Source organism: Notechis scutatus, chromosome 1, assembly GCF_049901735.1.
Source record: "Notechis scutatus isolate UNSWTSFEM ecotype Mainland chromosome 1, rNotScu1.2, whole genome shotgun sequence".
Lineage (NCBI taxonomy): Eukaryota > Metazoa > Chordata > Lepidosauria > Squamata > Elapidae > Notechis > Notechis scutatus.
In genome coordinates this window covers 1,466,870-1,488,749 of record NC_142009.1, presented here as the reverse complement: position 1 = coordinate 1,488,749, position 21,880 = coordinate 1,466,870, and the positions used below count along the sequence as shown (strand labels likewise).

Genomic DNA, 21,880 nt, shown 5'->3' with positions numbered 1-21,880 from the left:
AAGCCCCAGAAGGCCGGACAAGACACACCGGACGGAAACTAAACCCCCTGGGGCTAAGGAGGGATCTCCTGACCGTGAGAACCATTAACCAGTGGAACAACCGGCCCCCAGGAATTGTGGGTTAAGAAGAAGTTGGACATTTGTCTGGAATGGTGTAGGGTCCCCTGCTCGACCAGGGGGCTGGACTAGAAGACCTCCGAGGTCCCTTCCGGCTCTGTGGTCCTGTTCTTCTCTCCGGCTCCTGCCCAAGCCGCCCACTGTTCCTTTGTCTCGGGCTTCCTGCGGTGCCGCCGGTGGGCAGGCCGGGCTCCCTTCCCCCCCCCTGCCCAGAGACTGAAGCTGGGCCTGGACCAAGCCCCCCCCCCCCCTCTGCCAGGTGTGATGCCCGGCAATGCTGCCTGCGGGCTCTCTGTGCCAGGAAAGGAGGCCCCGTTTCCCAGGCTCAGGGATGGGGGGGAGGGGGTGCAATGACAGACCCTAACCTCGCCCCAACTCCTAACGCCTGCAGAAGACTGCAGCCCCCCCCAATTCCTGGCCGACTCCTGGTCCTTTCAAAGCCTCCAAAGGGAGGGAAGAGGTGCCAGGGGAGGAGGGGGGAGGACAGGGAGCCAAAGCCTCTCTGCCAATGACCTCCCCCCTGTGTTTGCTCCCCCGAAAGAGGAGGGGCCGAGCTGAGCAAACAAGGCCTGAGTGTGGGGGAGGCCGGGCAGCCCAGACAGAAGCCGAGCGGCCGGCTAGTGGCCACCATGGACCTCCTGCCTCTGGCGCTCCTGCTGGGCTGCTTCTGCGGGACCTTCGCGGCTGAAGGTGAGTTCCAGGCCGCCCCCTCCCCAGGCCGCCCCCTCCCCAGGCCGCCCCCTCCCCAGGCCGCCCCCTCCCCTCGTCCCGTCCGGGCACCTGGGAGCCTCCGTAAGATTTGGGAGGACGAGGAGGAGCAGCCCCTTTGGTGCACGACCCACCTGGAGAAGCTGCCCAACATTTGGGATCGTGGAACCAGAGGGTTTGGGAGGGACCTCAGAGGTCTTCTAGTCCAACCCCTTGCCCCTCACACAACGTCTTGGACCAAGGGGGGGTTTCTTGTAAACCTCCATCAGGGAGCTCAGGATTTATTCATGTGTTATGAAATTTGTTTGCCGCTCATCTCGTCTCCTGTGACTCTGGGAGCTTTACAACGTACGTTGTTGGAGATGAGATTTTAATAGAACAGAATAACAGAAGGGGAAGGGACCTGGGAGGTCTTCTAGTCCAACCCCCTGCTTCAGCAGAAGACTTTACACCTGGGGTCCCCAAACTTGGCAACTTTAAGGCTTGTGGACTTAAAGCTGTGCCGGCTGGGGAATTCTGGGGGTTGAAGTCCACAAGCCTTCAAATTCCCATGGTTGGATGGACATCCTTACCCCATTCTGGACAAATGGCCGTCCGGCCTCTTCTGGGGGATCATTACCGGTGAGGGAGCCCTCACAGCTTCTGAGGGCAAGTCGTCCTGTTAGGAAATTCCAAGGACCCAATGGAGGCCTGGAGGACGCCGGCTGCCCCACAGTGGCCAAACGGCCCTTCTGTGCTCCGAGGCAGCTGGTGGGACCCCAAGCGTTAAGGGAAGCGCATCTTCGTGTCCAGAAGGAACCTCTCCCACTGCAGCTGGGTCAGAACATTGGCAGGGCCCTCCTGGATCAGACCGCTGCCCCTTCTTGTCCAGCAGGCTGTTCTCTCGGGGGCCCACCAATCCCCACCTGGAGGTCGCCAGCGGAGGAGCCTCGGGGGCAGCCCCAGGACCAGCGAGGCCCAGAGCTTCCGTGGAACTCCCACATTCCGCCAAGGTTTCCTGGCAGACGTGTCCACCCCAAAGAGACAGGGGGCAGGGCCAGGGGGCTTCCAAGATTGGAAGACCTTCCCACAAAATAGGGGCGGGGCGGTAGCTCAACGGTGAAGACCCTGGGATCATTGGGTGCAAAACTGGCAGCCTGGGTTCAAGACTCGAGCGCCACACGACGGGTGAGCTCCCGTCCTCACCAACTTAGCAGTTCGAAAGCATGCAAATGCAAGTAGATAACTAGGCACCATTTGGGTGGGAAAGTAACAGCGCTCCGTGACGTCATGCTGGCCCCATGACTGTGGAAACGTCTTCAGAGACAGGGCTGGCTTCATGGCCTTGAAACGGAGTTATAGTCGGTAACGACGCATGGAGTAAAATCCACAGGGACTCCTTTACCTTATACCCTCCCCCGTTGCCCAAAGCGTTCTCAAAGGCCCAACTGGCCACTCCCCTGGCTGCCCGTCCCCTCTGCCTTCCAGAGTCCTGCGAGGGCCGCTGTGACAAGGGCTTCGACAGCCTGAAGAAGTGCCAGTGCGACGACCTGTGCTTGTACTACCAGAGCTGCTGCAGAGACTATGCCAGCATCTGCAAAACCAAAGGTAGGAGCAGAGGGCACACGCCCATCGCCAGCCGGGCCTGGCAGATTGGAGGTTAGGCTCCCTGGCAGAGGAAGTGGGGAAGGGCTGGAATCCACACTGTTTCAAGGCCCTTTCCTCGGTTGCCAACCAAGCAGTGCCAGGGCCCCTTCCTTCTCTTGGCCCTGGCTTGGGCAACCGGCCCCTTTCTTCCCCAAACAAGGCCCCTTCCCTGCTGGATGGCTCTGCCACGACTAGGAGGGAGCAAAGTGCAGCTGGTGCTGGGCAGAGGAGGGGAGGTGCCAGTTTCTCTGTCCCAGCTCTGCCATGCTGCGTGCAGCCCTCGGCCTTTCTGTTTGGACCTGCCGTGCCCGTTAGCTCGTCCCGCTCCTTTGTCCTAGACTACGAGGTGCCCAACCGTGGCCACTTTAAGGCTTGCGGACTTCAACTCCCAGAATTCCCCAGCCAGCATCACTAGCTGGGGAATTCTGGGAGCTGAAGTCCATGGGTCTCAAGAGTTAACTCCGACTCTCAGGTCATCGGTCTGAGTTAATTCTGAGCCTGTGAAGAGGAGGAGGAGGAGGAGGCAGGGCCTGATCGTCTAAGGCAGGGGTCTCCAACCTTGGCAACTTGAAGACTTGTGGACTTCAACTCCCAGAATTCCTCAGCCAGCTTTGCTGGCTGAGGAATTCTGGGAGTTGAAGTCCACAAGTCTTCAAGTTGCCAAGGTTGGAGACCCCTGGTCTAAGGGGAGAAGGAGAGAAAATATAAAGCCCACACACTCTGGGCAGCAGCAGAATGAAAACCAAAGGAATTAAAATAACATTAGTTGCTGATTACTGGCAGTGCTTGGTTGCTGTTGGGTTCCTGGTGCGCCTTTTGGTCATGAGAATGACACCCAACTGGGCCTGGGCTCAGGGTCGCGCAGCTTCAGAGGGTCCTGGGGGCGGTCCTGGCGGCAGAAACAGTGCTGAGACAACCAGCAATTCTGCAGCTGCTCGAATCCCGGAATCCTAGAGTGGAAGGGACCTTAGAGGTCTTCTAGTCTAGCCTCTTACGAAGATCATAGAGTCCCGGAATCCTAGGGTGGAAGGGACCTTAGAGGTCTTCCAGTCTAGCCTCTTACGAAGATCATAGAGTCCCGGAATCCTAGGGTGGAAGGGACCTTAGAGGTCTTCCAGTCTAGCCTCTTACGAAGATCATAGAGTCCCGGAATCCTAGGGTGGAAGGGACCTTAGAGGTCTTCCAGTCTAGCCTCTTACGAAGATCATAGAGTCCCGGAATCCTAGGGTGGAAGGGACCTTAGAGGTCTTCCAGTCTAGCCTCTTACGAAGATCATAGAGTCCCGGATTCCTAGGGTGGAAGGGACCTTAGAGGTCTTCCAGTCTAGCCTCTTACGAAGATCATAGAGTCCCGGATTCCTAGGGTGGAAGGGACCTTAGAGGTCTTCCAGTCCAGCCTCTTACGAAGATCATAGAGTCCCGGATTCCTAGGGTGGAAGGGACCTTAGAGGTCTTCCAGTCTAGCCTCTTATGAAGATCATAGAGTCCCGGATTCCTAGGGTGGAAGGGACCTTAGAGGTCTTCCAGTCCAGCCTCTTACGAAGATCATAGAGTCCCGGATTCCTAGGGTGGAAGGGACCTTAGGGGTCTTCCAGTCTAGCCTCTTACGAAGATCATAGAGTCCCGGAATCCTAGGGTGGAAGGGACCTTAGAGGTCTTCCAGTCCAGCCTCTTACGAAGATCATAGAGTCCCGGATTCCTAGGGTGGAAGGGACCTTAGAGGTCTTCCAGTCTAGCCTCTTACGAAGATCATAGAGTCCCGGAATCCTAGGGTGGAAGGGACCTTAGAGGTCTTCCAGTCCAGCCTCTTACGAAGATCACAGAGTCCCGGAATCCTAGGGTGGAAGGGACCTTAGAGGTCTTCCAGTCTAGCCTCTTACGAAGATCATAGAGTCCCGGAATCCTAGGGTGGAAGGGACCTTAGAGAGGTCTTCCAGTCCAGCCTCTTACGAAGATCATAGAGTCCCGGATTCCTAGGGTGGAAGGGACCTTAGAGGTCTTCCAGTCTAGCCTCTTACGAAGATCATAGAGTCCCGGATTCCTAGGGTGGAAGGGACCTTAGAGGTCTTCCAGTCCAGCCTCTTACGAAGATCATAGAGTCCCGGATTCCTAGGGTGGAAGGGACCTTAGAGGTCTTCCAGTCTAGCCTCTTACGAAGATCATAGAGTCCCGGAATCCTAGGGTGGAAGGGACCTTAGAGGTCTTCCAGTCCAGCCTCTACGAAGATCATAGAGTCCCGGATTCCTAGGGTGGAAGGGACCTTAGAGGTCTTCCAGTCTAGCCTCTTACGAAGATCATAGAGTCCCGGAATCCTAGGGTGGAAGGGACCTTAGAGGTCTTCCAGTCCAGCCTCTTACGAAGATCATAGAGTCCCGGAATCCTAGGGTGGAAGGGACCTTAGAGGTCTTCCAGTCTAGCCTCTTACGAAGATCATAGAGTCCCGGAATCCTAGGGTGGAAGGGACCTTAGAGGTCTTCCAGTCTAGCCTCTTACGAAGATCATAGAGTCCCGGAATCCTAGGGTGGAAGGGACCTTAGAGGTCTTCCAGTCCAGCCTCTTACGAAGATCATAGAGTCCCGGAATCCTAGGGTGGAAGGGACCTTAGAGGTCTTCCAGTCCAGCCTCTTACGAAGATCATAGAGTCCCGGATTCCTAGGGTGGAAGGGACCTTGAGGTCTTCCAGTCCAGCCTCTTACGAAGATCATAGAGTCCCGGATTCCTAGGGTGGAAGGGACCTTAGAGGTCTTCCAGTCTAGCCTCTTACGAAGATCATAGAGTCCCGGATTCCTAGGGTGGAAGGGACCTTAGAGCGCCTGCCCATAGTAGGAACCTCTGTGCCGTTTCAGAGAAAGGGTTGCCCAGCCTCTTCTTAAAAGCACCCACAACTTCTGGAGGGAAGCCGCTCCACTGGATGAAGGGTTCCCACAGCCATGAAATTTCTCCGGTTATGTCTGTCCTGCCCTCTGGGGCCCCAGGGAATAAGCCCCCCCTTCTTTGGGGCAGCCCCTCAAGTGCTGGAAGGCTGCTGCCATGGCCCCCCAATCCTTGCTTCTGCCCCCCCTACAGTGACCCGAGGGGACGTCTTTCTCCAGCCGGAGGACGACTACCAGGATTACTACGACGTGGCCAATGCCACGGCGGGGGCCCCCTCCACCCCAGAGGCCACCGGGACCCCTGTGGACGAGCAGGCCCAGACCGAGGATTATGCCTGGACAGGGTGGCTCCCGGGCCCCACGGAGGAAGCCCCCTGGAGCCCCAGCGAGGCCCCTCCCCTGCCAGGACCAGAGGAGGAGGAGGAGGAGGAGGAGGAGAGACTGTGCAGCGGGGAGCCCTTTGACGCCTTCACCAGCCTGAAGAACGGCTCCATCTTCGCTTTCCGAGGTAGCCCAGCCGGGGTGGGGGCACATGGGAGCTCCCCTCCCCCGGGGCTGGCTCCCCCTACCCGGCCTTCCCTCTTGTAGCCCCCCCCCCCAGGAGCTGAGCCTCTTGGGAGGCCCTTGTTTGGGGGGCGCACTCTGCATTATGCCCCCCTGGGAGGAGAGGGGCTCCCAAGGCATTCCCCCCCACAAGCCCCCAAGCCTTGTCCTTCACTGCTCTCACCTGGGGGGCTGCTTCTGTGGAGGTCAGGAGATGAGCCAGGGGGGTCTCGGGGCAGGCTCCGGGGGAGCGGGCTGGGGGTCGCGGTCTAAAAGAGACTCCCGGCGGGGAGGGGGCGGGGGGTCCCAAACGCCGCCTCACCCGCGCTCACCCCCGTCTGGCGCAGGCCTCTACCTGTACGAGCTGGACGAGAAGAGCGCCCGGCCAGGCTACCCCAAGCTGATCCGGGACGTGTGGGGCATCGACGGCCCCATCGACGCCGCCTTCACGCGCGTCAACTGCCAGGGCAAGACTTACCTCTTCCAGGTAGGCGGGCGGGGGCGGAGGGGGCTCGGCTGGGCGGCGGGGCCTGTCGGGCGGCCTTGGGTGGGGTGGGGCCTCTCGGTGCAGCCCCACCACCGTCCTCCGCCCTGCAGGGCAGCCGCTACTGGCGCTTCGACGAGGGCCGCCTGGACGCCGACTTCCCCCGCAACATCTCCGACGGCTTCGACGGCGTTCCCGACGACCTGGACGCCGCCCTCGCCCTGCCCGCCGAGAACTACCTGGGCAGCGAGCGCGTCTACTTCTTCAAAGGTGCCCGGGGCCGGGGGGCGCAGGGGAGGCGGGGCGGCTTCCGAGGGTCCGGGCCGCCCTGCTGACGCGCCCGGGTCTCTCTGGGCCTCAGGGAGCCGCTACTGGTCCTACGACTTCGCCCACCAGCCGAGCCGCGCGGAGTGCGAGCAGACGAGCCCCTCGCTGGTCTTCGGCCACTACGCGGTGCTGCAGCACGACAGCTGGGAGGCGGCCTTCCGCCTGCTCTTCGGGGCCTCCGGGGCAGGTGAGTCTGGGGCAGGTGAGCCTGGGGGGGGGCGCCCTCGCTGCGCTGCCCCCTCCGGCCACTCAGCCCCCCTCCGCCCGCAGGTCAGGCCAGCCGAGCGCGCTTCACCTCCCGCGACTGGCGCGGGCTGCCCTCCCGGCTGGACGCTGCCTTGCTGGGCAGGATCTACGTGGCGCAGAGCCCCTCCAGGTCGCCCACCGGCCGCCGGGCCTCCCGCCGCCGCCACCGCAAGAAGTACCAGCGCCGGCAGCGCTGGGGCCGCTGGGACTTGCTGCCCGGCTGGGAGCCGCTGCCCGGGGGCAGCTCGGAGTCCTCGGACCGCGACTGGCTGCCCTCCCCTGCCAGCCCTTCCAGAGCGCCTATTTCTTCGTGGACGGTGAGCCCCCCCGCCCGCCCCTTAAGGGTCTCCCCGCTTCCCCTGGGGGACTCATTGCCACGAGGTTCCCCGAAGCTGCCCTGGGCAGAGGCGCTGGGCTCCCGTGACTCTCCCCCGCGTTGCAACCGGTGTGCTGGCCGGAGGTAAAGCAAGGGGGATGGGGGGGGCATCCTTGGTCCCAGAAGCAGCAGCTCCCCCCAACCTATCGGTTCCTGGGTGGTCTGCCTCGCAGGGGCCCTAAACGATTTCCGGGCCTTCAACTCCCCAAATCCCTGCATTACGGGGCCCCTTCGGGAAACTGGCCGAGGAATTCTGCCATCCTCGCCCACGCAGGGGTGGGGAAGAGGGGGGGCTGGGGCTCTTGGGGCTGACCCCCCCCCGTGACCTTTCTCTTCCAGACAAGTACTACCGGGTCAACCTGCACACGCGGCGGGTGGACTGGGTCTACCCCAGGTACCCCCGCCCCATCGCCAAATACTGGCTGGGCTGCCCCCCGGAGGACCTGCTGTGAGTTGGGGGCCCCCCCGGAGCCTCTGGACCTGCTGACCGGACCAATAAAGCCTCCCTCCCACCCAGCCAGCCTGTCCGCCTCTGTCTGCTTGGGCGCAGGGGGAGCCTTCGGGAATGTGGGGAGGGGGCTTGAGTGATAGCATACCTTCTGAAGAGGGAGGGTCTGCAGGCCCCCAGCTGCACTCAGAGGGGGACCCCCCAGCTCCATCCCTCCTTGGGTGGCCAGAGGACCCACCCCACCCCACCCCACCCGCAAGGGGGCTGCTTTGCATCCGCAGAACAAGGCAGCTGGAGGGGCTGGCTGAGAAGCTGGGGAGGGGGGAGCAGAGGTGAAGCAGCCCAGCGGGGGAGGGCAGAGAGGGGGCCTCAGTGCGCAGCCCCCACCCCACCCTGCCAGGGGGCCACAGAACCACCGTACCAGGCGGAGCTTGTAGCAGGTATGAGAAAGAGGGGAGAAGGGCACCCCCGTTCCCAGGCAGCCGGTGGGTGGCAGGGATCAAGGAGCCCCTCAGCCCCCAACACAGAAGGACACAAATGGGGGGCAGCCCCTCCCCTTCCAGCCCAGAGGGGGCTTGGAGCAGCTCCTGCAGAGTCCCACACGCCAGTTTTGTCAGGGACTTTTTTATTGCACACAACAGAGTCATCCACTGTCATCACAGGACACCAGGATTGGGTAGTTGTGGGGAGACCCTGCCCAGCTGAGCAAGCAAGGCCCTTGCCCCCCAAAAGCCCCCGAAGGGGCCGAGCAGGGGCTCCCATGTGGACGTCCGCTCTGAGGCAGCTCCTCCCCTTGCGACCGATGGGACCAGCAGCCCCAGATGGGAAGCGGCTTTCCCCCCCAGCCCCGGCACCCGAGGAGGAAGCCCTAGGCGGTTGGGGGAGACCCTCGATGCAGATGGTGGATGGGGCCCCACCTGGCGTAGAAACAGGGCTGGAGGGGGGCAGAGCTGCGTCTCTGTCCAGGCTGGGCGGAGGGCTCCGTCCTCCTGAGTGGCCCCTCGGGGGTCTGTGGAAGGCTGCCGGGGGTCCGGATGCCCCCTCCCCGGAGTGAGGGGGGTCCGGAGGAGCCGAAGGAAGCGGCCGCAGGGCCTCCTGGGCGCCTGGCCCCGCCCTACAGCTGCCCCAGCTCCCCTTCCATGGCCTGCACCATCATGTACAGCTCCGCCAGGCCCACCACGGAGGCCGCGATCACAGCCGCGATCACCCGCTGGAAGGAAGAATGGGGAGGAGGTCAGTTCTGCCTCTTGACGCCCCCCCGCCAGGAGCCCACCCCCACCCTGTGTCCCTCCCCCGGTGCTGGTAGCAAAGGCCCCCCAGCCGCCCTCACCAGAGCCGCCTTTCAGCTCAGCACCTTGACCCAGTTGATGTGGGAGCCCAGGAAACCAGGTTAATGGCGTAAACCATGGCTACGTTGAGCCAATGCAGGGAGTCCTCGACTTACAACAGGCCGTTTACTGACCGAAGTTACAACGGCACTGGGAAAAAAGGGACAGGTGACTGTTTTTCAGCCTCACATCGGCTGCGGCCTCCCCAGGGCCCAAATGCAGGTGTTTGGGCAACTGGCCTGTATTGATGACGCCTGCAGGGACCCAGGACCACGTGATCCCCTTTTGCAACTGTCAGACAAGCCGAGTCAACGGGACTCCCTTAACGACGGTGGCAAGAGAGGTTGCAAAATGGGGCAAAGCTCCTGTGGCAACAGAACATCCCGGGCTCCACTGTGGCCGTAAGTCGAGGACCCCCTGTGGCAGAGGGAGTGGGTGCTCCCTGCAAGGACTTCCTGCCGGGCCCTCCAAGGGGGTCCCAAGCTGCCTGCCCCCAAGAGGCCTCCCCAGGGCCCCTCTGGCCAGCTGGGGGTTGCTCACCGGTGCCGCCTCGGCGAAGATGTACTGGCTGCCCAGGAAGGCGCAGGCGAAGGTGGCTCCCACCGTGACGAGGAAGTTGAGCAGGGTGACCGTCACCGCCTTGGCTGACCTGACTGGGAGAGCCGAGGGGAGGGGGAGACAGGCGCTGAGAGGCCCAGTCGCTGGGCTCCCCCTGGGCCGGCTCCTCTCTCGGCAGAAGGGCTGGTGGCCGGCCAAGGACCGCAGGGGCCCTCCAGAGGATGCTGAACTACGTCTCCCAGCATCCCTGCCCTGCGCAAAGGACGCTGGGACTTGTAGTTCGGCAACCCCCACCCCCCCGGGGCAGCCCAGCCGCCCAGCCCTGCCCCTGGCTGCTGCTCACGGCATTGTCCAGCCCCTCTCGGGCCCCATTGAGGCCTTGAGTCTTGGCCCTGGAAGGCCCCAAGGGGCTCCCCGATCCCCCAAAAGTTGCCGAAGGAAAGGGCTCCCAGGGGTCATTTATTTGTAAAACGTATTGGCCGCTATCTTGCCACAGGGTAACTCGGGGGCGGAGGCTCACAGTACAACCTGAAAAGGACAAAAGCTCTACAGGAGCCTGGGAGAGACGGATACCCGATTGGAAGATGGGCGGGGAGGGAGACGGTTAATCTACCAACCACCCCCAATGGGAAGCCCCCAGCTGGAGCCCCAGGCCATGTGGCAGAGTGGGGGGTCTTTAAGCCGCTTCCAGAAGGCCGGGAGGGTCGGGGCCGGCAGCCCCCTCCGTCTTCCAGGGGCTCCAGAGGGCAGCTTTCGTTCCCCAAAGGACGGGATCTGCCCCTCCTGCCCAACGGCCTGCCCGCCCTCCCAAGCACCCACTCACCTTGCCTCCCGAGATCAGCCAGGGCGCCCCGGGAGTTCAGCTCCTGGGAGGGGGAAGGAGAAGAGCCCCGTCAGCTGGAGCCCCCAGGCAGACCCCAGGGACCAAGGCCAGTCCAGGCGGGAGGGAGAAGGGGCCGCCCTCCCTCCCTCCCTCCGTGACAGGAGGAGCCTGGCTTGGAAGGCAAAGCCTTGGCTGGGAGCTCCATCACGGCCCCTGTGGGCTCTCCTCCTCTTCCTCCCCTCCCCTCCCCTCCAGGGCAGGCTCCCTTCCGTTCTGCAGCCCTTGATGAGGGGCTGCCGTGAGTTTGTGGGGTCACTGCGTGCCCTGATTATGTTGCCTAGCTGGGTAATAAAACGTCTGGCAGAAATGGTGGGTGTCATGAGTTGCTCAAACGCAGATGTGCTTGGGGTCTGCAGAGAAGTCAGGGAAATAACACTGGTGGTCCCAAAAGTGCTTTTTCAAGAGGCAACTGGACTTTCTGGGTTTTTCTCTGAAGACGCTTCACTTCTCATCCAAAAAGTTTCCTCAGTTCTGATGGATGGCAGGAATGAATGAATGAATTCTTTATTGGCCAAGTGTGATTAGACACACAAGGAATTTGTCTGGTGCAAATGCTCTCAGTGCACATAAAAAGAAAAGAGACCTTCGTCAAGAATAATCAGGTGCAACACTTAATGATAGTCACGGGGTACAACAAGCAATCAAATCATACTAGGAAACAGTCAATATAAATAGTAAGGAGACAAGCAACAAAGTTACAGTCCTACAGTCCCAAGTGGGAGGGGATGGGTGATAAGGAGGGATGAGAAGATTAATAGGAATAGTAATGCAAACCTTGTAAATAGTTGGACAGCATTGAGGGAATTATTTGTTTAGCAGAGTGATGACGTTCGGGGAAAAACTCCCCTTGTGTCTAGTTGTTCTGGTGTGCAAGGCTCTATAGTGTCATTTTGATGGCAGGAGTTGAAACAGTTTATGTCCAGGATGTGAGGGGTCTGTAAATATTTTCACAGCCCTCTTTTTGACTCGTGCAGGATACAGGTCCTCCTCTGTGGAAGGCAGGTTGGTAGCCATTGTTTTTTTCTGCAGTCCTAATTATCCTCTGGAGTCTCTGTCTGTCCTGTTGGGATGCAGAACCGAACCAGACAGTTATAGAGGTGCAGATGACAGTCTCCATCATTCCTCTGTAGAACTGGATCAGCAGCTCCTTTTGGGCAGTTTGAGCTTTCTGAGTCGGTGCAGAAAGAACAATCTTTGTTGGGCTTTTTTGATGATGTTTTTTGAGGTTAGGTGTCCATTTTAGGTCTTGTGATATAGTAGAACCTAGAAATTTGAAGATCTCTACTGTTGATACTGTGTTGTCTAGTATTGTAAGAGGTGGTAGTATAGGAGGGTTTCTTCTAAAGTCTACCACCATTTCTAGTTTTGAGTGTGTTCAGTTCCAGACTGTTCTGGCTGCACCACCAGTGCAAGTTGTACAACCTCTGGTCTGTATGCGGATTCATCGTTTTCTCGAATGAGACCAATCACTGTTGTGTCATCAGCAAACTTCAGAAGTTTAACAGATGGATCATTTGAGAGGAAGAAATGGAGAGAGCACACAGCCTTGGGGGGGGGGGCTGTGCTAATTGTACAGGTATCAGATGTGATTCTGCCTAGCCACCTGCTGCTTCCTGTCTGTTGGGAAGCTTATGATCCATTTACAAGTTTGTTCAGGTACCGCTAGCTGGTTTAGTTTAGTTAGAAGAATGTCTGGAATGATGGTATTGAATGCTGAACTGAAGTCTACAAAGAGGACCCTTGCGTAGGTATTTGGAGATTCAAGGTGTTGTAGGATGTAATGCAGAGCCATGTTAACAGCATCATCTGTCGATCTATTTGCTCGGTATGCAAACTGCATGGGATCTAACAGGTGGGGTTTTCAGGTGGGGCAGCACAAGCCTTTCAAAGATTTTCATAACTACAGATGTTAGAGCAACTGGTCTGTGGTCATTCAGTTCCTTGATGGAGGGCTTCTTTGCCACTGGGATGATGGTAGAGCATTTGAAGCAGGAAGGAACATAGCACATCTCTAGTGATCTATTGAAGATTCGGGTGAAGATGGGGGCCAATTGGTCAGCACAGACTTTGAAGCAAGGAGGAGTTATCTTGCCTGGCCCTGGTGCTTTTCCTGGCTTCTGTCTGTGAAATAGATTTTGCACTTCTTTTTCTGTGATCACCAGGGGTTGTGAACCCAGTGGGTTGGGGCCAGTTGTGGGAGGTTTGATGGCTGTTGTTGGTGTGTTTGAGATGTGGGTTGTGGAGATAGGTGGCTGTAGTTTCCTTTCAAACCTGCAGTAAAACACATTCAGGTCATCTGTTAGTTGTTGATTTCCTTGTATCTCTCACCCCTCTGTGGAGGCTGTTCCATGTTGACATAGATGGCCTCTTGAGCCCCTCTTTCAAACCAGTGGTCCTTTCTGTCCAAACTATGGACACTGCGGTCTTCAAGAGAGGGGCATTTGTCTTTTAAATGCAGGTGGACTTCAGAACCTAGTCCTGATGGGCTGGTTCTCTTAGGCTGTGCCATGTGCTTGTGAAGTGGCTGTGTTGTTTCCCCAACGGACAGATCTGCACAGGATTCACTGCATTGTACTGCATAAACCACGTTGCTCAGTTTGTGTTTGGGTGTTTTATCCTTGGGGTGGACCAGCTTCTGCCTTAGTGTATTCTTGTGTATGTTGTGTTGGCTGATGATCCTCCTGAGCTTCCATTCCCCACCATCCAGTCAGAGTTGAAGAAGCTTCTTGGATGAGAAGCAAAACGTATTTAAAAAACCCCCCAGAAAAGTCCAGTTGCCTCTTGAAAAAAAAGCACCTTTGGGACAACCTGGATGACTGAAGAATCTCCATAGATATTGATTTTCTTGGGTCTTTTCCTTGAACAGAAGTTTCTTGGATGAGAAGCTAAAAACCAAGAAAGCCCAGTTGTCTTTTGAAAAGCACTTTTGAGTTTGCTGCCTTGAGTTACTTATAAAAAAGCCGGGATAAAAATCTAATAAATAACTGAATAGCCGTAGCTCTGCACGTCCCCCTGACCTGGCAGTTGATGTTCCTTGTCATCTGTTTGTATTCCTCATTTGCCAACCGAGCTTTGATCTTCTCCAGCCGGGCCACCAATTCTGGGTTCTGAAACAGAAAGACCAACACAAACGGATTGCAGAAATAAACACACATTTCACAAAAAATGTTGCAGTCCATTGTCTCCTCTTAACAGAACAGAGCTGCAAGGGACCTGGGAGGTTGTTAGGAATGTAAGTCACCTAACTTTCCTCATTGGATGAAAGTTATGATGATTACGTATCTTCACTGGAAGTCCTGCCCAGAGATAAACTGACATTGACTGACGTAACCGGAAGATTGTTAGAAGAAGCAAGAAGACGGCTGGATAGGGACCAACTGAGGAAGGAACAACCACAAGAAGAGGATTTGTCTTCAACTGCCTATACTGTTAGGAAATGTTTTTCTTGTGGGGCTAGGGGACATATAGCTCGATTCTGTAAGAAGGGAAAACAACAGAATACTGGTAATCACCAGAAGGTTAAGAAGAATGTTAGTTTAGCTATGTCTAGCAATTCAACCGTAAACCATGATTTGTGGGTTGTTGATAGTGGAGCATCGCAGTGCATTACTAGAAATAGAGAGAGGTTTGTAAAGATGTCTACAAGTAAGCAACATGTATCATTGGCAAATGGATGGAAGATGAAAGCATCTGGTGAAGGTACTGTCTATTGTTCTTGTGTAAATGAGCATTTAACTATGTTATATGTACCTAAACTGAAATTTAAATTGTTATCAGTAAGGGCTTTAGTTAATCTTGGTTATGTAATAACCTTTAGGGGAGATAACTGTATAATAGAGAAAGAGGGTAAAAGTGTTACTGCTACTTTAGAGAATGATTTATATATGATACATGATGACCAGTTGCAGATGGCTAACTCGGTTGATAACAATGTTAAGCCACATGATGAATGTATACATTTACTACATAGACGTCTGGGGCACATTAATTTCAAAATGTTGAAACAAACTGTTGAATGTCAGAGGGAGTAAAATTGAAACCCTGTAGCAGGTACTTAAACTGTAATGTTATTCCAGCAAACAGACTAAATGGGTTTAAGACCAAAGAACCTTTAGAGGTTGTGTTTGCTGACATAATTGGTCTTAAGAAACCAAGTTTAGGAGGTGCCTGTTATATTTTGAGTATTATGGACCATTACTCACGGTACGGTTTCTGCTATCTCATGAAAAACAAAACAGAAACATTCCAAGGTTTCTTTAACTGGCTAAGATTTGCTGAGAGAAAAATGAGGAGTAATTACTTTAGTTACTGATAATGGGACTGAGTTTGTTAACAAGAGATTCCAAACTATGTTGAAATTGGCTGGTGTCCAGCATAAACGTTCTGCACCTTACAGACCACAACATAACTCGTTTGTAGAACGAAGAGGGCAAACATTACAAGCTATGGCTCGCACTATGTTATCTGATTCAGATTTGCCTAAAACACCGTGGGGTGAGGCCATGATGTGTAGTAACCATGTTTTAAACAATATAGTTAACACAACTGGTGAATTGCCGTTCACTTGTTGGCATGGCAGAAAACCAAATTTAAGTTATCTACACACATTTGGAGCTCCAGCATGGGTGCATATTCTATCACAAGAAAGAATGAAAGGGCAACACAGAGCTAAGAAGTTATTTTTCGTAGGTTACGAGGCCAACCATAGATCATTTAGATTCTGGGATCAAGGCACAGCTCATGTTTATTGTAGCGCTAGTGCAAAATTTCTTGAGTACGTTGGGTGGAATAAACTGGAACAGGAATCCAGCAATGATGTTATTATTGACACCCAAATAGTCCCTAAAGATAAAATAAGTAAACCATGAAGAGCCATTAAAGAGGAAGAACAGGAGGAAGTAGGAGAACAGGCACAGGAGGAGGTAGAAGAACAGGAGCAGGTGGAACAGGTGAGTCCACCAGTAAGCCCTGTATTACCAAGACGTTCAAACCATGTAACACGACCACCTGGTAGATATCAGGCTAGCGTTGTATGCCAAGTGAATACAGTTCCTGGCAATTACAATGAACTGAAACTGTATCCTACTAAGGATCAGGCTGCTTGACAGGAAGCAACCGATAAGGAACTGAAATCATTAAAAAAGTTGGAGGTATACGAAAATGTCAGGTTACCACCAGGTGAACATGCCATAGGATGTAAATGGGTTTATAAACTTAAGAATAGTGTAGATGGGACTGTTACCCATAAAGCCAGGTTAGTAGCACAAGGGTTCAATCAGACAGCAAATGATGAGGTGTTTGCGCCTAGTCTGAAGGCTACTACATTAAGGGCAGCATTAGTGTGGGCAGCTAAGGAGGAATACCTTGTATTAAATCATTTAGACGCAGAGACGGCATATCTGCATGCACCGTTGCAACACACTATATATTTGAAGAAACCTTTAGGTATAAAAGATGATAATACAACTGATTGCTGGAGATTGAAAAAGAGTCTTTATGGCTTGAAGCAATCAGAATATGATTGGAACCAGTGTATAGTTAAGGAATTAACTAAGATAGGTTTTGTAGCTGGCGTGGCTGATCCATGTTTGTTCAAAAGAGAAACTAATGGTGTAATTTCTTTGTTGCTATTATTTACGGATAACATAGCATTAATCACCAAAACTGAACAAGAAGCTACTAAAATAATATCACTGTTAGGGAAGAAATTTAAGATAAAAGAGTTAGGAGAAATTAAACAATATCTTGGATTAAAGATAGTTAAAACTAGGGGAGGATACAAAATCTCACAGGCAGATAAAATTAACCAATTACTAAAAAGTTTTAAAATGGAACTTTGTAAACCGGCTAAAGCACCGATGAGCCAGGAGTTTAGCAATAGTGATATTCAAAGTCCTGTTTTTGATAAGAACATTTATCAGTCCTTGAATGGTAGTTTATCTTATCTCAGTATTTCGTCAAGGCCAGATATAGCATTCTGTGTTAACCAATTAGCCAGATTTAATGCTGAGCCAACTTAAAGGCACTGGCAAGTTGCTAAGCGTGTGTTAAGATATCTGAAACAAACAATGCACTATGCATTGTATTTGGAGCCTAAGGATGAACTGAGTTTAACTGCATATGCTGATGCAAGTTTTGCTATGGACATAAATACACGTAAATCTACATCGGGTACTGTATTATTATTGGGAAAAGTGTTGATTGGATGGAGGTCTATTAGACCGAAACATTTAAGTTTGTCAACAATGGAGGCAGAATTCTCATGTTTGTCTTTATTATGTACAGATTTAGTTTTTTATAAGCAACTATTAATTGATATGGGAATTGATGTAACAGATTCTGTTGTTATTTACGAAGACAACCAATCAGTGATACAGATGGCTTCAAATCTTGCTGTAAAGACAAGATCAAAACACACAGATGTAAGATATTTAAATGTGAGACAATGTGTGCAAAGTAAGACGATTAAGCTGGAATACTGTATGTCAGAAAATAACATCGCAGATCATTTTACAAAGGCCCAAGGCTCTGTAAAGCATAAGGCTTGCTGTGAGGATTATGGACTTAGAATGTAAGGTTGTATATATTGTCCTACCCAAAGGGGAGAATGTTAGGAATGTAAGTCACCTAACAGTTATTTGGGTTGGAAAATATATAAACCAGGATAGACATTTTAATACTGTCTCTTTAAGGGAACGCTAACATTATAATTGGGTGTGGTTCCCCAAACGGCCATAAGATGGAGCCAGAAACCTGGTTTGTCTTGTTCTCCTGTTGCAGAGAGTGTTGCCGTTCCTACATTTTTCCCTATTGACTGATCATAGTTCTTCTTGGGTTTGATGTAAGTCTGTTACTGAACTGTTTTTGATACTGGACTTTGATATTTGGATTATCCCTGGACTGAAAACTGACTGCTTTAACTGTGAATGACTTGGACTGTTTGTTGAACTTTGCTTAACGTTTTTACTGGAAGTAAAAACCTATATTTTACTATACAGTGTATCTGTGTGCTAGTGGTGTGTTATTCTTCACTACTCTCACTACATCTCCCTGTGTGCACTCATTCTCCTAATGGGGAATTACCTCAACAGAGGTCTTCTAGTCCAACCACCTACTCAAGAAGGAGGCCCTACTAAAGATTTTAAAACAGCAGGTTTCTATGATAAACTGACTGATTTAGATAAGATTTTGACAGGTACTGATGAAAAGGTGATTAAAAAATTGTATGGATATTTATTAGAAATTAAACTAGAAGAAGAACAAGTTAAAGAAACTATGATTGCTTGAGAGAAGAATTTTGGATATGGGATTGATCTAGAGAAATGGCAAAAATTGTGGTCTCAAAATTATAAAATGACAATGTCAACAGCATATAAAGAAAATTTGTATAAGATGTTTTACAGGTGGCATTTCCCCCCCGACAAGAATAGCAAGAATGTTCAAGAATAAATCCGAAAAATGTTGGAAATGTCATCAGACACCTGGCTCATATTACCATATGTGGTGGACTTGTGCGGATGCTAAAAAATACTGGACTAAAATCCACACGTGGTTGGAAAAAATGACAAAAAAACATATAGACATGAAACCTGAGATATTTTTATTGGGAATTTTACCTGAAGTATATAGTAAAGATTTGAAATACCTGATTGTAAATGTATTAACAGTGGCTAGGATTGTATTTGCTAAAAACTGGAAAAATGAGAAAATACCATCACAGGAGGAAATTATTAAGAAAATATTGGAATGTGCTGAAATGAGCAGATTGACATTTGAAATTAGAGAACAGGATGATAAACAATTTTATAAAGTTTGGGATCTATATCAATGGTTAGACAATAAGGTATAGTAACGAAATACGTAGACTTTTAGAAAATACTAAATATATAAAGATGTATTCTTTTCTTATTATATCTACAAAATGTTTTTAGGATAGATTTGGGATGATAATATGAATTGTCACAAAACAAATTAAGTAAAATATTATTTTACTACGAAATGGAAGCACAAAACAATTTGTAAACCAACCGGCACACTGTATGTACATATATGGATGATGGCCTGATGTTTTTATGTTTTGTTTGTTTATGTTTGTTTTAAAAACCAATAAAAAAAGGAGGCCCTACTACCATTGGTGTCCAACCTTGGAAGTTTAAGACTTGTGGACTTCAACTCCCAGAAGTCCACAGGTCTTAAAGTTGCCACGGTTGGAGACCCCTGGTCTAAAGGCACAGAAACTGCAAAAAAGCCTGGGGTGGTCCCGTGTTGCGTCCCCCACCCCTACTCGTGAGGAGCCTGATTATTTTTCTCTTTTTTTGGAAATTAAAAAAAATAATAAATGCAGGTAATCCTCAACTTATGACCAGAATTGAACCCAATATTTATGTTGCTAAGTGAGGCTTTTAAATGAACTTCGCCCCATTTTACAACCTTGCCACAGTTCTTAAATGAATCACCGCAGCTGCTAAGTTAATGACGCGGTTGTGAAGGGAATCCGGCCTCCCGTATGACCTTGGCTGGTCAGGAGGCCGCAAAAGGGGATCACATGAGCCCTGGGACACGGCAACCATCATAAATATGAGCTATGGTGACCCAGTGGTTAGAGTGCAGTACTGCAGGCTCCTTCTGCTGACTGCAGGTCGTCTGCAATTTGGCAGTTCGAATCCCACCAGGCTCGAGGTTGACTCAGCCTTCCCTCTTTCCGAGGTGGGTCAAATGAGGACCCAGAGGGTTGGGGGCAAAAGGCTGACTGTGTAAACGGCTGAGAGAGTGCTGGGAAGTCCTGGGAAGCTGTATATAAGTCTAAGTCCTATTGCTATTGCGAGCTTGAATTTTTATCGCGTGACCATGGGGATGTTGCAATGGTCATAAGGATGAGAAACGGCCATAAGTCACTTTTTTCACTGCTGTTGTAATTTGGAATGGTCACTAAATGAATTTGTTGTAAGTCAAGGACTACTCATGCCCGGATACGTACCCTGGGTGCTTTTGTCACTTCAGGAAGAAAGATCTCGCTGCCTTCCAACAGTTCATGAAGATACACCGGAGAACCTGAGAGGGAGACAAAGCAAAACGGAGGCCAAGGTTTCCACCAGACATTCTGGCCCCGAAGGGTGCAGGGCAGGCAGTAGAGCAGAATGGAGCCGCTCTTCTCAGACCAGTGCAGAGGGCAGGCTTGCAAGTTAATCCCCAAGCAAAGCCTGAACCTGGCATTACACAAATGATTGCAAAAAAAAACTGTGATCGGAGAGGGACCGGCAAGCGTCGCCATTTAAAAAATGGCACGCTTCCATAGGACAGCCATGGCCTCTCTCAACAGCAAAGCTGTTAGTTACAGTTCATTTTTTCAAAGTATCAGAGCTGCTTTCCTTAGATTAATCCCGGTGCCATCATTTATTTCTTAAAATGCAGCCAACTTGAATCACTGGGCACACAAGCGCAGCAAAATGCAGCACAGGCCACCTGGAAAACAACATTCTGACACCCAAGGAGTCCTTTGCTACCTTGGGATCATTGCAGAGGAGGGCCAGGGCCTGCCTTCTGCCCGGAAATTTGCGTTAAGTCCTGGAAACAACCACATCTTAGAAAGCAAATAAATATCAGCCTAGAATTCTTAATGGTACAACAACAGGGTGAATCATACAGCACGTTATAGAATCTTGTAGGGCAGGAAAATAATTCTATTGGTTCTAAATTGCGGGGAAGAATGAAACCCAGGCTTCCCTCTCAGGGAGTTACTTAAAGCACATGTATCAATCTCCTACAGAGTTGTAACGTAAAATCAATATTTTTGAGTTTGGGGGCATTTGATCTTTTGGAGTCAGATTTCGGACAACTTCCTGGACAAATCTTTGTAGATTCCTTGGCAACATCCCCCCTCCCAAGTGATTTGGCAATGACTGCTTTCTAGAACTCTCTCTCTCTGTGCGTGTGTGTGTGTGTGTGTGTGTGTGTGTGTGTGTGTGTGTGTGTCTGGCTCAAGGTCACCCAGCTGGCTCCTTACCCAAGGCAGCCATCCCGGTTTCTAGTCTGGTGGCTTTGCAACATTCCCAAGCGGCTCTCACATCTCTGGAGATGAAGGTTGGTATTTTTCAGGGGCTCCTTCCTCCTAAGCGAGGTTTCCCATTAGAGTGTGTTGGAAGTGACCCCACCCTCCTTTGTCTCTGGGACATGGGGGGGGGGGAGATAAGACATCTTCCCAGTTGCAAAATTGATACCAGCCCTTTGAGGTAGGCCAGATCAGGAATCCTAAAAACACTTTGACAGGCTGTCCTGGACCTACGACCATTCGTTTAGTGACCTTTTGAAGTTGCAACGGCTCTGAAAAAAGTTGCTTTATGGCCGTTTTTCAATGACGACGACAGCAATCCTCGGGGTCACGTGGTCAAAATTCAGACTCTTGGCCACTGACTCGAGTTTATGACGGTTGCAGCATCCTGGGGAGGTCATGTGATCCTCTTTTGGGACCTTCTGACAAAGTCATTGGGGGAAGCCAGATTCACTTAGCAACCTTGTTACTCGCTTAACAACTGATCAGAATAACAGAACCACAGAGTTGGAAGGGACCCTGAAGGTCATCTAGTCCAATCCCCTGCTCAAGCAGGAGACCCCATACCATTTCAGATAAGTGGATTGCCTGCAGTTTCAACTGCAGTGGTTCCCCTAATCCCTCTGGCAAGGAAGGTCATAGAATGGGGGCAAGACTCGCTTAACGACCGCCTTGCTTAGCAAGGGAGGCCTGTGGCTCAATTGCGGCCGTAAGTCGAGGACTCCTTGTCTTACGGGACTACGGTGAGCAATCCGAGCGCGCCTCGCTACCTTTGCCCTACGAAGAACCAGGGAGCCCTCCCGTGGCCTGGGCCTGGCTGGGGGCGGCGGGAGCTGAAGCCCCCGGGGCGGAAGGAGAGACTCACCGGCCGCCGGGGCGCCCTCCTCCCGCAGGGCCCGCTGGAGCTCCCGGAGGAGCGCGAAAGGCAGGCCGCCCTCGGCCAGGGCCGCCGCGAGCTCCGCCCTCAGCGCTTCGGGGACGCCGCTCGCCGCTGGGCTCGATAAGAACCGGCGGAGCGGCTCCCCGGCCTTGAGAGACGACGCCATTTTGAGACGGTCACATGACCGGTGGGACTTCCAGCCGGGAGGCGGCGTTGCCGGGGAGACGGGGCAGTAGAAGAGGGGGACGCCTCATCACCCAGAAGCAGCTTCCGGGTCCCTTCTGGCCCCATCATCTCACCTTCCCTTCCAGCGCCCTCTAGAGGCGTCGGCCGGGAAGACGAGCGCGGCCGGCTATGCAGGGATCTATCCGAGCTATCTTAAGCTGCGAACCCGGAAGCTGCCTCTCCGTCGCCGAGCGCGCTCCTCTGTTTCTTC

The 21,880-nt window shown here is 52.5% G+C and overlaps 2 protein-coding genes across 2 annotated transcripts; one reads left to right on the top strand and one right to left on the bottom strand.

The window, feature by feature from the left end:
• The first annotated feature begins 708 nt into the window (after positions 1 to 708).
• VTN (vitronectin) lies at positions 709 to 7,815 on the top strand. The gene is given in 9 exon segments (XM_087955417.1): positions 709 to 807; positions 2,293 to 2,412; positions 5,517 to 5,831; positions 6,214 to 6,353; positions 6,464 to 6,620; positions 6,712 to 6,864; positions 6,948 to 7,199; positions 7,202 to 7,240; positions 7,639 to 7,815. Coding segments are annotated over 9 exon segments (1,350 nt in total). The 5' UTR covers positions 709 to 746; the 3' UTR covers positions 7,752 to 7,815.
• Positions 7,816 to 8,355: 540 nt separating this feature from the next.
• VMA12 (vacuolar ATPase assembly factor VMA12) lies at positions 8,356 to 21,656 on the bottom strand. Its single transcript, XM_026691023.2, has 6 exons — positions 21,430 to 21,656; positions 19,494 to 19,567; positions 13,534 to 13,623; positions 10,457 to 10,499; positions 9,616 to 9,728; positions 8,356 to 8,957 (listed from the first exon to the last, which is right to left on the bottom strand). Exons 1-6 carry the CDS (start codon positions 21,608 to 21,610, stop codon positions 8,862 to 8,864), a joined length of 597 nt encoding a protein of 198 aa, XP_026546808.2. The 5' UTR covers positions 21,611 to 21,656; the 3' UTR covers positions 8,356 to 8,861.
• Between the last annotated feature and the right edge of the window lie 224 nt (positions 21,657 to 21,880).

Bases quoted from the DNA above. Each gene is read 5' to 3' on its own strand.
- VMA12 (XM_026691023.2), bottom strand. From the start codon at position 21,610: ATGGCGTCGTCTCTCAAGGCCGGGGAGCCGCTCCGCCGGTTCTTATCG. The intron at 13,624-19,493 runs GTACGTATCCGG...TTTCTGTTTCAG, and splicing joins AAGTGACAAAAGCACCCAGG to AACCCAGAATTGGTGGCCCG. The intron at 10,500-13,533 runs GTCAGGGGGACG...TCCCCCTCCCAG, and splicing joins CAAGGAACATCAACTGCCAG to GAGCTGAACTCCCGGGGCGC.